Source organism: Platalea leucorodia (assembly GCF_965183815.1).
Source record: "Platalea leucorodia genome assembly, chromosome: 12".
NCBI classification, from domain to species: domain Eukaryota; kingdom Metazoa; phylum Chordata; class Aves; order Pelecaniformes; family Threskiornithidae; genus Platalea; species Platalea leucorodia.
The window spans coordinates 10613098-10628363 of NC_138834.1; the positions used below are offsets into that span (position 1 = coordinate 10613098).

Below are 15266 nucleotides of genomic sequence, written 5' to 3' on the forward strand. Positions count from 1 at the left end.
GTGAGGTCTAAACACATGACAATTCTCAGTGGCATCTCCCCTGCACCCATTAACTTGCTTCATCCTTGTCTAGCCCTCTTTGTATTATTGCTGTAGCTTTTGTGAATTGGGATAACTGGGATGCATCCAGCATTCAGGCTCTTCCAGACTCTACAAAAGCTTGCTCTTTTTTCAGCACCTCTATGATATGCACTGATCACTGAAGCTGATTCTACTAAGGAGGCTGCTCTGACTCACACCTTATTCTGATGTGCTTTCATTCCCAAGGACTCACCATCTTCACACTACTTCTAACTGATTTATGCTGAGAAGTGAGTTTTGAAAAGTAATGAGAGCAGCACAGTTAGTGGTAATTAGACTAAATGAAGATTCATGTATTAGTAAGAGGCACAGCGGATCAGATGATGTGGAGGAGGAGGCAAATGAAATAGTGACTCTAGATTATGCCTTGGCAAAATGTTTTTCCTGTTTCCACATTTTCTTGTAATATTACCAGGCATGGAGCTAGTAGGATGACTTGGGCTGGTTGTGATGACATAAAGTATCTTTGATGAGCGGGCTGCATTGATGCTGAGATTTGTCTGTTCATTTGTCTTCTCTGAAAGGGTCTGATTCATTGGAATCTTGTTTTGATTCACATTGTCCTTCACAGCTGAAAACACAAGAGTATGATTACAATAACAATTTCTTAACAGGTGTAATTGGACTTTATTTTGTGCTTGTAAACAGACATGTCCTGCTCTCTGGTTTACTTAGAGAACTCCAATAATCAAATTATGTCTGATGCCAGAAAAAGCCTGTACTTTACCAAGCTGGGGTTCTCAGAATTTTTCTGGAAGTTAATTGTTCATCCTAACAGTAGGTACAATTGAAGGACTAAAATGTTTTCTCCTGATGACTTTTGATTTCAGTGGAATAGACTGTTGGAAAGAGCCAAGATGAACCAAGATGCAGATGGACTACTGTTTTTTTGTTTTGTTTCAGCTTTGTCATTTTCCAATCTGTTTTGAAAGGCATGTATGTTTAGGATTTAATTTTTTTAAATTTAAATTTTTCTATTTATGACATAGCTGACTGGAGTGTTCGAAACTGAGAGAAGTTTAGTGAAGCTTTTACCCACTGAGCAGCGGCAACAAGATAGATGAAACACCTGTAGACATGAGAGTTAAAATATTTGCTCTTTTTTTGCCTCTTCAGAAATCTCCTGTGTGAATTAAATGCTTTAACAGCTCATTGAAAGGTAGAAGCAGCAATGTTAGTCTCTTACCTCTATATCTGATAGCAAATCCCTGGGCTTGATTGATTTCATCTGAGAAAAAGTACAAAATGACAAAATCCAAAGAGATGTTAAAGGTGTGGGGAGGCCGGTTCTTCCCATTAAAACGAGCTAGAACATGATAGGTATAACCATCCAGCAATTCCACCATATCTGTAGCATCTTTGATTTCAAAAAGGGCAAAGCTGAAGTGGATTCGAGATGCTCCTGGAACTTGTATGGTCCAGTAACAGACTTTGCCTGTGCCATATGTGTCAGGAAAATCTGGGGAATAGATCACAGCTGTAGCAGAAGTGTAATTCCCTCCACAGGCACCAATAAGGGCTGTGAAAAGAAGAGGAGAGGGAGAGGGAAGAAAAAAAAAAAAGTTTATACATTCATTATGCACAGCTTTAGCACTCTATAGATTCTAATACTCAAATGTGACTTGAAGATACAGACTTCCTACCCCAGCAGGATGCGCCGTTTCGCAGATTGGTACTCTTTACCTCCCACAGCACTGGGAGCACAGCTATTATGTTGCATTTGCTTGGGATGATACACTTGTTCTGTCTCATTACTCTGAGACCTATGTATCAGTCTTGAATACTGCAACTATCCTTTGTCCTTGTATGTAACCATGTACCCTTTCCCGCATCCCTGCAGGAACAGGATGAAAGCTAAGTCACTGATTCAGGGACTTCTACTCCATCCCTATCAGGCAGGCAGGCAAGTGGATTAGTGACTGTAATGCTCACTGTTGAATTACTGAAAATCCTTCACAGCCTTATCAATTGAAAAAAACAAATCTTCACACAATAGCTCAGGTTGGAAAGGACCCCTGGAAATTGTCTAGTCCAATCCCTCTGCTCAAAGCAGGAGACGCTGTCTAGTTGTGTTTTGAGTCTCCAAGGATGGAGACTCCACAACCTCTCCGGGCAACCTGCTCCAGTGTCACCCTCACCATAAAGAGAGTTTTTCCTTACATTTAAATGGATTTTCCTGTATTTCAGTTTGTGCCTGTTGCCTCTTGTCTGTTCACTAGATAACACTGAGGAGAGTCTGGCTTTATCTTTACACCCTCCCATTATTTAGTTATACGAACTGAAAAGATCCCCCCTGAGCCTTCTTTTCTCAAGGCTAAACAATCCAAGATCTCTCAGCCTCTCCTTGTATGAATGATGCTGTAAACCCTTAATCACCTTTGTGGCCATTTATATGTGCTTTTTAAGCATCCTGTCTTTTGATCTTGTCTAATTAATGTTTGACCTTACCTTCACCAAGTAACTTGAAAAAGATCCTGTTATGAAGCCTAAAGAAAACCTTTTAGGTTTGTTGCTACCTTTTATATTCAAAACAAGTACACACCCAGTAAATCTTTATATTCCTTTACAACTATCCAGATTCCCAGTGCAAACTTATTTACCAATGAATCCAGAGAGGAACTCAAATGGCAGCCAAATGACATGATGCATATCTATATATACACATATATATATTTAAAAATGTATTGTATATAGGTATATATGCATATATATGTATTTTTATATATCCCCTAAATACACAATATTATATAATAATGTATTTCATGACAAAATTGTTTGGATCAGAGTTATCACTCCCCCATATCATAGGCTGAAGGACTGAAGAATCAAAGTAGAATTATTTTCTCTGAAAGCTTAATTAAAGCCCTGTAATAGAGGCCTGTGAGAATGGAAATAAAGGAAGTGTTTTGAAGTGTCTTGGTTTTCACAGACCTCTGAGAAAGAACTTTAATAAATACAAATTAAAAGGGAAGTGGGGGAACAAGAACAAAAAGTAGCATATGTCTGCCAGAAAAATCATGTGAAAACATTTCTCTCTTTTTCTGGAGCAAGGCCTGATCATAGCTTGAGCAAACCTCACACTCCAGTGCCGCATTGTGAAAGACCTTATAGAGGAACTGAAAGAATATGAAAGAATAGAAAGAATGTGAAAGACCCCACAGAGGTACTAAGCCCCACAGAGGAATTTGTGTTTGGCATTTACTCCATGCTAACAGAGCTGGTGATTTACTCGAATAGATAGAATTATTTGAATAGATAGAATAGACTGAATTGATAGAACTGAAATTTGTCATTGAGATATCAAATTTCCTCTTTGCAAATGGCTTATAGGTATTGTTACATTTGGCTGTGCTGTTTGTAATTACTGAATTACAAGATGTTCTTCAAACCAGTGATATTAACTAAGAATGCCAATGACTAGTGCTCCACAGATGCCTAACAAAGTAGAGCATTGCTCCATATGGAATGGAAATGCCTTCCTTCTTTCATTTCCTTCTAGAGCTGGCAGAGTTCTGTGTTGTGGGTCTGAATGTTACAGCTTTAGGCCATGATAGTAGCACATAAACACATAAGGTTAATGGCTGTGTGTGTGTGTCTGTGCACGTATGTACAGGGATCGGGATGAAGGTCCTGGGGATATGACATAATCTGGAAAAGAGGAATGAGATGAGCAGGTGTTGCTCATCAGCAAAAGAAAATAGGTGGCAGTTACTAGATGACCTCTCTTACCTGGCCATAGCTCTCTCTCTTGCTGTTTAACAGAAAAGGCAGTGCAGATCCTCAGTAACATCTTGCTGAGCCCTTGGTCATTCCAGAAAATGAAAGCTACAAAGGAAGTCTTTACCCATCGAGGATTTGGGAGGCCAAAAGTAGAAGGAAACAGGATACTGCAGTGTGAAGCTACATGCTAGCTCAACATTGAAAGAAACATGCAACTCCGGTGCTTCTTTTTGTACCTTGGGGAGAAATATGGAAGTGAGCAGAGTGACTAATTGCTGCCTCAACTGAAATGTCTTTTTGTCTCACTAGCTGGGAACCAGAGTTTTAGAGTAAGCAGATGGGAAGTTCAGTTGTGTGTTCAGAAGTTGGAAAATGATGCCACTTTTAGTTCAGAAAGTTTATAACTCGACTTAAAAGGTAGCTTTAACATCAGAGGTAGTTGAGATCTCAGAAGCAACAACATTGTGAACTTTTCCAGTACTCCTGGCTATACTGGGAGCCTGTACTGCAGCCAGAGAACTGGGTACTCATACCATCAACCTGTGAAGTTACACAGCTGGCACTGGTATGTATACTGAAAAGAAGAGTAGAAAGAAGGATTTCTATGTATAAGAGATTATGAAATCAGCAATGGTCATAATAGCAACCTAACTTGTTTGCACTTTTGCAGTACACTCCTTCCCTGTCTCATTTCTACTACAGTGTTTTGTGTTGTGTTAACTGAGTTATAGCAAGTCTTGCCTGGTTTAATAAAAAAAACTGAGTTGGTGTAGATTAGATTGAAATTTTATCTGAGGTGCCTCACTTAATCATATATCTACTCTGGTGACGGAGGGCTGCCGAGACAACACCTGCGTGAGGTGGAGGATCTGCTCAGCATGGTGGCAGAACTGAAAGAAGAAGTAGCAAGACTGAGGAGTATCAGGGAGCGCGAGAGGGAGATAGACTGGTGGAGCCACTCCCTACCATCCCTGAGATGAGCACGCCAGATGGAAGCATCAAGAGAAGGAGAGGCTCCCCTACCGTCGTGCCACCAGGCCAAAGGAGGGGACCCAAGAGATGGAGGAGGATGGATGCAGATCCCTGCTCGGCACAGCAGGCAAATCCTCTCCTGGCCTACCTCGCTCCCCCAGGTGCCCTTACACAGTAGGTATGAGGCTCTGGAACTCAAGGGCCAGGAGGATGAATATACGGACAGTGATCCATCCAAGGGGTTGGCTAGGGGAACCAGTCAGCCCCACACATTAAAACGGCCACTGGTAAGAAAAAAAGAAGGGTAATTGTCATAGGCAACTCCCTTCTGAGGGGAACAGAGGGCCCAATACGCCGACCGGACCCATCCCATAGGGAAGTCTGCTGCCTCCCTGGGGCAAGGATAAGAGACCTAACCAGCAAGCTCCCTAGGCTGGTAAAATCGTCTGATTATTATCCACTATTGGTTGTTCAGGTTGGCAGTGATGAGGTAACTGATAGAGGCACAAAGATATCAAAAGGGACTTAAGAGAATTGGGGCGATGACTTGAAGGATCAGGAGCACAGGTAGTGTTTTCCTCCATCCCGTCAGTAGCCAGGAGGCATACGGAAAGGAACAGGAAGACCCACCTCATTAACACGTGGCTCAGCGGCTGGTGCCAGCAGTGGAATTTTGGGTTTTTCGATCATGGGGCAGTTTACATGGCACCAGGCCTGCTGGAGACAGATGGGGTTCACCTGTTGCAAAGGGGGAAGAAGATTCTGGCTCAGGAGTTAGCAGGCCTCATTGAGAGAGCTTTAAACTAGATGCGAAGGGGGAAGGGGATAAAACCAGGCTTGCTAGGGATGAGCCTAGGGGTGGCATGCCTGTGTTGGAAAAGAGGTCTCTAGCCCAACTGAAGTGCATTTACACCAATGCATGCAGCAGGGGCAATAAGCAGGAGGAGCTGGAAGCCATTGTGCGGCAGGAAAACTATGATGTGGTCGCCATCACGGAAGCATGGTGGGATGACTCACACAACTGGAGTGCTGCAATGGATGGCTTCAAGCTCTTTAGAAGGGACAGGCAAGGAAGGAGAAGTGGTGGGGTAGCCTTGTACTTTAGAGAGTGTTTTGATTGTCTAGAACTCAATGACAGTAATGATAAGGTTGAGTGCTTATGGGTAAAGATCGGGGGAAGGCTAATAAGGCAGATATCCTGGTGGGAGTCTGTTATAGACCACCCAACCAGGATGAGGAAACAGACAAAGTATTCTACAAGCGGTTGGCTGAAGTCTCACAATCTCTAGCCCTAGTTCTCGTGGGAGACTTCAACTTACCAGATATCTGCTGGAAATACAACACAGCAGAGAGAAAGCAGTCTCGGAGGTTCCTGGAGTGTGTGGAAGATAACTTTCTGACACAGCTGGTAAGTGAGCCAGCCAGGGGAGGTGTCCCGCTGGACCTGCTGTTTACAAACAGAAGGCCTGGTGCGCGATGTGGTGGTCGGAGGCTGTCTTGGGCACAGCGACCGTGAAATGGTAGAGTTTTCAATTCTTGGAGAAATAAGGAAGGGGGTCAGCAAAACCACTACACTGAACTTCAGAAGGGCAGACTTTGGCTTGTTTAGGAGTCTGGTTAACAGAGTCCCTTGGGAGGCAGTCCTGAAGGGAAAAGGAGTCCAGGAAGGCTGGATGTTATTCAAGGAGGAAGTCTTAAAGCCGCAGGAGCAGGCCGTCCCCCTGTGCTGTAAGTCGAGCAGGCGGTGGAGAAGACCGGCCTGGCTGAACAGAGAGCTTTGGCTGGAACTCAGGAAAAAAAGGAGAGCCTACCACCTTTGGAAGAAGGGGCAGGTGACTCAGGTGACTACAAGGATGTTGTGAGGTTATGCAGGGAGAAGATTAGAGAGGCGAAGGCCCAGCTGGAACTTAAACTGGCCACCGCTGCTAAAGATAACAACAAAAAGTGTTTTTACAAATATATCAGCGACAAAAGGAGGGCCAGGGAGAATCTCTCTCCTTTGTTGGATGCGGAGGGAAACATTGCCACGAAGGATGAGGAGAAGGCTGAGGTACTTAATGCCTTCTTTGCCTCAGTCTTTAATAGTCAGACTGGTCATCCTTGGGGTTTTCAGGCCCCTGAGCTGGGAGATGGAGATAGGATGCAGAATGAAGCCCCAGGTGTCAAAGAGGTGGCAGTCACTGACCTGCTCCTCCACCTGAATGCTCACAAGTCCCTGGGGCCAGATGGGATCCATCCGAGGATACTGAGGGAGCTGGCAGAGGAGCTTGCCAAAGCCACTCTCCATCATTTATCAGCAGTCCTGGTCAACCGGGGAGGTCCCAGATGACTGGAAGCTAGCAAATGTGAGGCCCCTCTACAAGAAGGGTTGGAAGGAGGATCCGGGGAACTACAGGCCTGTCAGCCTGACCTCGGTGCCAGGAAAGGTCATGGAGCAGATGATCATCGTGAGAGCCATTACGCGGCATGTGTGGGACAACCGGGGGATCAGGCTCAGCCAGCATGGGTTTATGAAAGGGAGGTCCTGCTTCACTAACCTGATCTCCTTCTATGGCAAGGTAACCCGCTTAGTGGATGAGGGGAAGGCTATGGATGTTGTCTACTTGGACTTTAGCAAGGCCTTTGACACTGTCTCCCACAGCATTCTCCTGGAGAAGCTGGCTGCTCACAGCTTGGGTAAGTGCACTCTGCGCTGGGTTAAAAACTGGCTGGACAGTCGAGCCCAGAGAGTGGTGGTGAATGGAGTCAAATTCAGTCGGTGGACGGTCATGAGTACTGTTCCCCAGGACTCAGTGTTGGGGCCGGTCCTGTTCAATATCTTCATTGATGATCTGGATGAGGGGATTGAATGCACCCTCAGTAAGTTTGCAGATGACACCAAGTTGGGTGGAAGTGTCAATCTGCTGGAGGGTAGGAAGGCCCAGCAGTGTTGATCTGTTGGCCAGGCTGGATCGTTGGGCCGGGGCCAACTGTATGAGATTCAACGAGGCTAAGTGCCGGGTCCTGCACTTGGGTCACAACAACCCCACGCAAAGCTACAGGCTTGGGGAGGAGTGGCTGGAGAGCTGTCTGGCAGAAAAGGACCTGGGGGTGTTGGTTGACAGCCAGCTGAACATGAGCCCGCAGTGTGCACAGGTGGCCAAGAAGGCCAATGGCATCCTGGCTTGTATCAGGAATAGTGTGGCCAGCAGAACTAGGGAGGTGATAGTGCGCCTGTACTGGGCACTGGTGAGGCCGCACCTCGAGTACTGTGTTCAGTTTTGGGCCCCTCACTACAAGAAGGACATTGAGGTGCTGGAGCATGTCCAAAGAAGGGCAACGAAGCTGGTGAAGGGTCTGGAGCACAAGTCTTATGAGGAGCGGCTGAGGGAAGTTGGAGTTGTTTAGTCTGGAGAAGAGGAGGCTGAGGGGAGACCTTATTGCTCTCTGCAACTACCTGAAACGAGGTCGTAGCGAGGTGGGGGTCAGTCTCTTCTCTCTAGTAACAAGTGATAGGACAAGAAGAAACAGCCTCAAGCTGCGCCAGGGGAAGTTTAGGTCGGATATTAGGAAAAACTTCTTCACCGAAAGGGTAGTCAGGCACTGGAACAGGCTGCCCAGGGAAGTGGTTGAGTCTCCATCCCTGGAGGTATTTAAAAGGTTAGACATGGTGCTTGAGGACATGGTTTAGTGGTGGACTTGGCAGGGATAGGTTAACGGTTGGACTCGATGATCACAAGGGTTTTTTCCAACCTTAATGATTCTATGATTCTTTGGTAACATCAGTTTTGAAGGAGTCTTTTCTGTGACATGCTGTTTGTGATAGCTGAGTTACTACCATTTGTGGGGAAGTAAGAGACAATCTCTGGAGCATGAGTCAGTTGCCTGAGCAGGCATCATTTCTTGGAAGAGCTATTTCATATTATTAATGGATATGAATTTTATGCACAAATGGAAAGAAGCTTTATTTTATACTGAATTTAGGTGTTTTGCTGTTTTGTGTGCAACAGTTCTCATTGCATTTAAACCCTTTTCCCTAATTTGCTGAATATTTGAGGCCTCTCCTTTGGGAAAAACTGAGCCTGTTTCAATACTTACTGTCAAAAAGAATGACTCTGCCATCCCCACCGCAAGGCTGAGTATGGTCTCCAAAGCAAACACTGTTGCATTCTGTACTGGCTGCCTCCCCATATCTCCAGTAGTCAGGATTATTTCCACAGAAACAAGCATAACCTGATTCCATGCCTGCAAACTTTGACAACAAAAATGCATAAGGAAGGGAGGGATAATATTTAAAGGAGTGACATCAGGATGAGCATCAATATGAGCAAGAAAGCTGGCAGCAGAATATGTGTGTTTTGGAGAAGTACGATTAGTCAGAGGTCAGAGGTCCCACCACAAACTGGATTTGTTTGAGCTATCAGGATGCTACTTAAGACTAGTGAAAAAGATGGAATGGAGGGCAGTCAGGGCACCCTATCACTCATAACTGCAGTAAGCAAGCATAATTTCTCCTGGCATCCTGGCATTATTAACTGGTTGTTTGCCCAGACTGCTCTGGATGCAGAGAGAGGGCTAGGTCCCGTGGAGTGGGAGTGAGAACTTAGACCTCCTAAAGGTAAAAAAAGGGGGGGAAATATGATAGAGAGCTCTAGGCATATTGCCATCCTTTGTCTTTGAAAACATTTGTAAATGTATGTCAAAGAAATCACCTTAAATTGTTGACTTCGGCAGGAACTGATGCATGTTTGGATAGTAAGTTTATTGGAGGTCTCACTGGTGCCAGTCAAAGGTGGTGGCGCTCCATGGTCCTTGTAACACCCTAGATTCCCCGGCACTGGCAAGAATAACAGACAACAGTCATTCTAAAGGTGTGTCTGGAAACACTCAAGACACAGACCACTCTATGCACTACCTGGTTACTAAGCAGCTCTCTCTACGTTCTTGTCTTGATTTCGCAGTATGGGAAATGTTACTCTATGCTAGATCCTTGTCATATTTTTCAAACATGCCCCGGGATAAATGACAGGTGGTGAAATAACATCACAACTTCTTAGCAATATACCTGCAATACTCTGTAGTTGGTGTCTGTAAGCTGCAGTAATATAGACAAGATAAATACCTGGTTCATTTCTCCTGATAGAGAAAAAAAAAAGGCATTAAGTGGGTTCAGAGGTTTTGTGGGTTTTTTTGACTATGATCATGCATATTCTAACACTGTAAATTAAACAATGTGATTTCTGTCTGATCTTCAAAACAATGATGTTCTGTACATTTTCTAAACAGGATATTAGAGGAAGGGAACCTCAATTGTTTTAGGACGGAGTTTGGCAAGTTTTATGGGAGGGACTATATACTTATATAGGGGAATTTGCTAATATTTAAAACTCGAATTCAGATATGAATTTGAAGTGTTATATTTTATGGTATGTACAAACAGATTCAAAGTGAGCAATATTATTTTTTAAAAGAAACATCTATTTATACCGCATTAATACAATATTTCAAGGCTCCTTGGTCACTATGAGAGGTCAGAAAGTGTTTTCCCCCTTCGCATAATTTGTACTCTGTTTTTCTTCTGTTTTGTTTTTGGACTTTTCATCAAAGCACTGGAATTTAACTATGACTACTAGAGAGAAGATGTAGTGTACAACATAATGCTGTGCTAATGGCATAAAATTATCCCTTGCCTACCTGTCATATCTGCTCAGATACTTGGAATTAAATCTATTACCAGCTCTGTGGTCAGATAATTTTTATCCCTGTGCCAGACTGACAGGATTATTTTTTGCCTACGTAACCTTCACAGCTCTATATAACATGTGATGTGGGCAGAGAACTGTATAAGAGTTTTACATATTCAGTCATTTGTTATTTCAGTACCCAGTAAACACTGAACTCTCTCTTGCTAACATCTTGTGGCACAGCACTGTTTCAGCTTTTTGACTTACCAATAGGTCTTTGGGCGGGGCGGGGGGGGGGGAGGGGGGGGGGGAATGCTGGGTTTGGGGTTTTGCAGCCTCTGATGCCTGATAGCAGGTGGATTAGCTGTTTTGGCGCTCCTTTTGAACTAGCCATCTCCTGTACAGGTGGCCCTTTTCTCTACCAGACAACCTGTGTGTTAGTGAACTGCTTCTATATTATTGTACTTTCACATAAATACAATAAGAATGAAATGATGCTTTTTGTACTGAGCAGTCTTGTACAGTAGTCCTGAAAGTATCTCTTCATTGGATTCTGGAAGGCCCATTTCTGGGATTTCTTATACATGTCCATGTGCAGCAGCCATTCAAATAATGCCTTGAATTCAGAACTTCTGTTTCTCTAATTCTAACAAAGATGGTCTCGTCCCTATTCTTTTGAGATATTAGATACTGAGCGTGTAAACTGATGTCAGCTCACCATTAAAATCTGAATCATCCTGACATCTGGAACAGTTAACAGGCCTGTCTGAGAACTTGCTCCCAGAATTAGGCCATGTTGCCTAAGGCAGCTTTCTTATTTTGGAGAAGAGGGTTAGTATATCTATTAGTGACCGGCAAATGTACTGCCATGTATATGATTATACTCTTAAGGAGGATGATTACAGTATTATAAAGAAGAAGATGGGAAGAAAATTCAAGTATGTATATTTTTTGAATAATTAGATAATGTTGTTTCAAATATTGTTCATAAAATAATTTTGTTTTCTAAGAATGATAGAATTTCAATTATAAATGCTTGCATGTAGTTATGGCTTTGATATGCCCTGCAGCAACATGCATATAAGTACTGAGACTTCACGTTACAGCCTGATTTAACATACCTTTGGAAATCCCCATTTGCAGACCCACCCCAGCTGAGTACAGCTGGGCAGATAATTCTCAGAAAGCTCAGGTTTTTTGTACAGTGCATGATTTCACTGCCCTGAAAAAGCTTCCTAGTTAACCAACTCAGCTCATTTTCCTAGGAGACCTAGGATTTCCTAAAAACACTTTTTTTTTTTTTTTTTTTTTTTAAGTAGCTTTATTGGTGACACCCTTCAATCTTGTGTCCAGAGGATTAGTACTTCAGTATGTTCCATGCTAAGAAACCAGACTGAGTAATTTGAAAACAACTTACATTTTGCAACTAAATCAAGTGTACCATTTGGGTACATCCTAAAGCTAATTAGTCTCTTTGGTGTCCCAGCAGTATTTTAACTTTATCATATCTAGCAAACAAAATTAGTGTCATGTGATTGGGAATAAATAGGAGGAGCCTCAATCTAGGCCAACAGTGAACAGTAATTTCCATGCCACTGCCCAGCACTTCAAATTACTTTGATATCAAATCAGCAAACTACATGAGCCCAAGGACATATGCTCAGCTAAAAGCACTTTAGTAGTCCCACATGAAATATATGATTAAATGCTCTTCTGACCTGGGACAACACACAAAAAGATGACTTCTGTACGTGTATATATGATTTTTGATAGGCCAGTTCTTCCTATGGCCGCTGATGGGCCTGTCCTAAACCCGAGACACCACTGAGTTGCTACTGAAGGGTAATGAGAGTACATAGTATAAGCATAATAGTAGAGGGGAGATCATTTGTAATGTCAGTTGGAGAAGATCTAAGTGGCAAACACTGCTTTTATATCAGATCCGCAGTGATGTGCGCTTGCAGCCCAGAAAGCCAACCATATCCTGGACTGCATCAAAAGAAGCGTGGCCAGCACGTCGAGGGAGGTGATTCTCCCCCTCTACTTTGCTCTCATGAGACCCCACCTGGAGTAATGTGTCCAGCTCTGGGGCCCCCAGCATAAGAAAGACATGGACCTGCTCAATCAGGTCCAGAGGAGGGCCACGAAGATGATCAGAGGGCTGGAGCCCCTCCCATATGAGGACAGGCTGACAGTTGGGGCAGTTCAGCCTGGAGAAGAGAAGGCTCTGGGGGGACCTTAGAGCAGCCTTCCAGTACCTGAAGGGGGCCTGGAAGCTGGAGAGGGACTTTTTACAAGGTCATGTAGTGATAGGACAAAGGGTAATGGCTTTAAACTGAGAGAGGGTAGATTTAGATGAGATTTAAGGATGAAATTCTTCACTGTGAGGGTGGTGAGGCACTGGAACAGGTTGCCCAGAGAAGCTGTGGATGCCCCATCCTGGAAGTGTTCAAGGCCAGGTTGGATGGGGCTTTGAGCAACCTGATCTAGTGGAAGGTCTTCCTGCCCATGGCAGGGGGGTTGGAACTAGATGATCTTTAAGGTGCCTTCCAACCCAAACCATTCTATGTTTCTATGATCACAAACTACTGCTTTTTCAACAATATTTTTAGTATATTAGAATAATATGCTCCTCATTCATATTATATTAAACTGAATCAGGATGTATGCATAGGGAGCCACTCAACATAAATCTAAAACAAGACTGTACATTTATGTATGTGGAGCAGCTCTGCAGAAAAGGCCTTGGAGGTCCTGATAGACAGGGAGCTGAACATGAGCCAGGAGTGTGCTGGGCAGCAAAGGCAGCCAACAGGCCTGTATTAAGATGAGCACAACCAGAGATCAAGGGAAGTGATTGTTCCTCTACTCGGCACTTGTTAGGGCCACATTGAGACTACTATGTCCAATTTTGGGCCCACCAGTACAAGAAAGATGTTAATTGTCTGAAGCGAGTTCAGCAGAGAGCCAAGATGCTCAGAGGGCTGGAGCACTCACCCTGTGAGATGAGGGACTGGGGCTTGTTCAGCCTGCAGAAGAGAAGGCTTTGGGGGCACTCCCTAGCAGCTTTGCCATACCTACATGGAGGCTGTCACAACGATGGAGCCAGGGTCTTGAGAGTGATGCATTTTGGATAAGAGGTAAGGAGCTTAAGTTGAAACATGAGATGTTCAGACTGGATAGAAGGAAAATCTTTCCACCATGCTGGCACTCAAGCACGGGAACAAGGGCCCAGAGAGGGAGTGCACTCTGCGTCCCTGGAGGTTGTCATGGCCTGACTGAATAACCTTGGTCTAATCCGACAAACTGACTAACTTGGTCTGATCTCAGAGCTGGCCCTGCTCTGAGCAGGAGGTTGGACTAGATGACAGCCTGAGGTTCCTTCCAACCTAGGGTATCCTACAACCCTATGTGTATGTATAAAACTATATATATATATATATATATGTACATAGATATATAAAGCAATGAAGAATCAAAAGTATTTCTAGATAGGTAGTGACTGTTACTCTGACCTTTAAAAATTTCCAACATTATCTTTTGCCTTAATTTGCTCTCAATGTTTAGCCTACTAAAGAAGCTTGGCAAAAATGAGGTAGTCAATGTTCTGCGATTACTGTTCATGCTGATCAGTGATGTCTTACTGTTACATTGTCTTCACCCATTTGTATCTATTTGTTCTCTTGTGCTTAAAGGGTCACCTCTTTTGTGCAAACACAGTATTTTTCTTTTTAGCAGCATCTGACATAATGAGGTCGTGCCAAACACCAGAGCTTCTTCATATTACATGTCAAGGCACATGTATTACAACATGGAATTAATCCTTTTGAGCTCAAAACCATGTTCCAGCTGTGCTCATCTAGCTGTCTTTCAAGAGCTTCCTAGCTTTTTGCAATGGTAGTATGCACCCATATATTGTCTCAAATTGCGTGAGCTACTCTCTTCGTTCTTGTGTTAAAATATATACAGGTCAATCTTACAGAGTGATCAATACAGCTCTGTATAACTTACCTGGCTCTGTCATTTAACACTTCATCAGTATTTCAGTAATAAATAAATTTATTACATGACATGCATGCACACAGGCAATATGATCCCAGTAACGAAATCTGTTTGTGGTAAGAGACCCATGCGGGCCGTAAACACGAAGATGCAATTAAGTGGGACAGCAAGCCTTTCTTTTACCTTTTGGGAGCGTAAGTTGTTATTTCCTTTGAATTTCAACCTAACCTCATTAACAAAGAGACCAAGAAAGTCAGGAATAGCTGCAACATTGCAAACAAGCCATCTAAAGCATTCAGTTCTGAATTCTCCATGTGAGATGCACATGTTCTCTCAGGACTCAGTGCTGCCTTCTTGCCTTTTATTTTGTTTATGTCCATTCCAGTCTGCTTAGCAGACAAGCCATCAAGAAGAGGAGAGGAAGAAAAGGAAAGACTAAGCGCCTACTGGGGTAACTACCACTGTCTTCTGTGATTATGCCCATCCATCCTCATCTAACATTGCTGAATTCTGTATAGTGTGTTTAGACATGCAGCATGCCAGAACACATTTCTGAATGAAACATTTATGTATAAATATTAGTGAACAAGACACATGATATAATAATGTGAAATCATCATCATAATGAAAAATTCTTAACTGTAGATTCTTAATTATTGTTACAGTGAATCACTGCATGCAAATCTCTCTAGGCAATCAAGACGCTTCATGTTGTTGGCATTGTAGCGATATTATGTGGGTATAGTTTACAGGTAAATTATGCTCCAGATACTTGTCTTTTCTAGTGGTAAATATAATTATGGAAAAGAAGCTTATGTAAGACAATTT

At 43.3% G+C, this 15266-nt stretch overlaps 1 protein-coding gene across 1 annotated transcript in view; it reads right to left on the reverse strand.

Moving 5' to 3' along the window:
- Positions 1-15266, reverse strand: part of KREMEN1 (kringle containing transmembrane protein 1) — a gene marked incomplete at both ends in the record, with an annotated part of 36396 nt that overhangs the window by 2809 nt on the left and 18321 nt on the right. Inside the window, 4 exons of the mRNA XM_082325479.1 lie at positions 494-652; positions 1268-1600; positions 8851-9004; positions 9465-9589. Of these exons, the coding sequence (XP_082181605.1) occupies positions 494-652; positions 1268-1600; positions 8851-9004; positions 9465-9589 (771 nt within the window). The remainder of the gene's footprint in view (positions 1-493; positions 653-1267; positions 1601-8850; positions 9005-9464; positions 9590-15266) is intronic.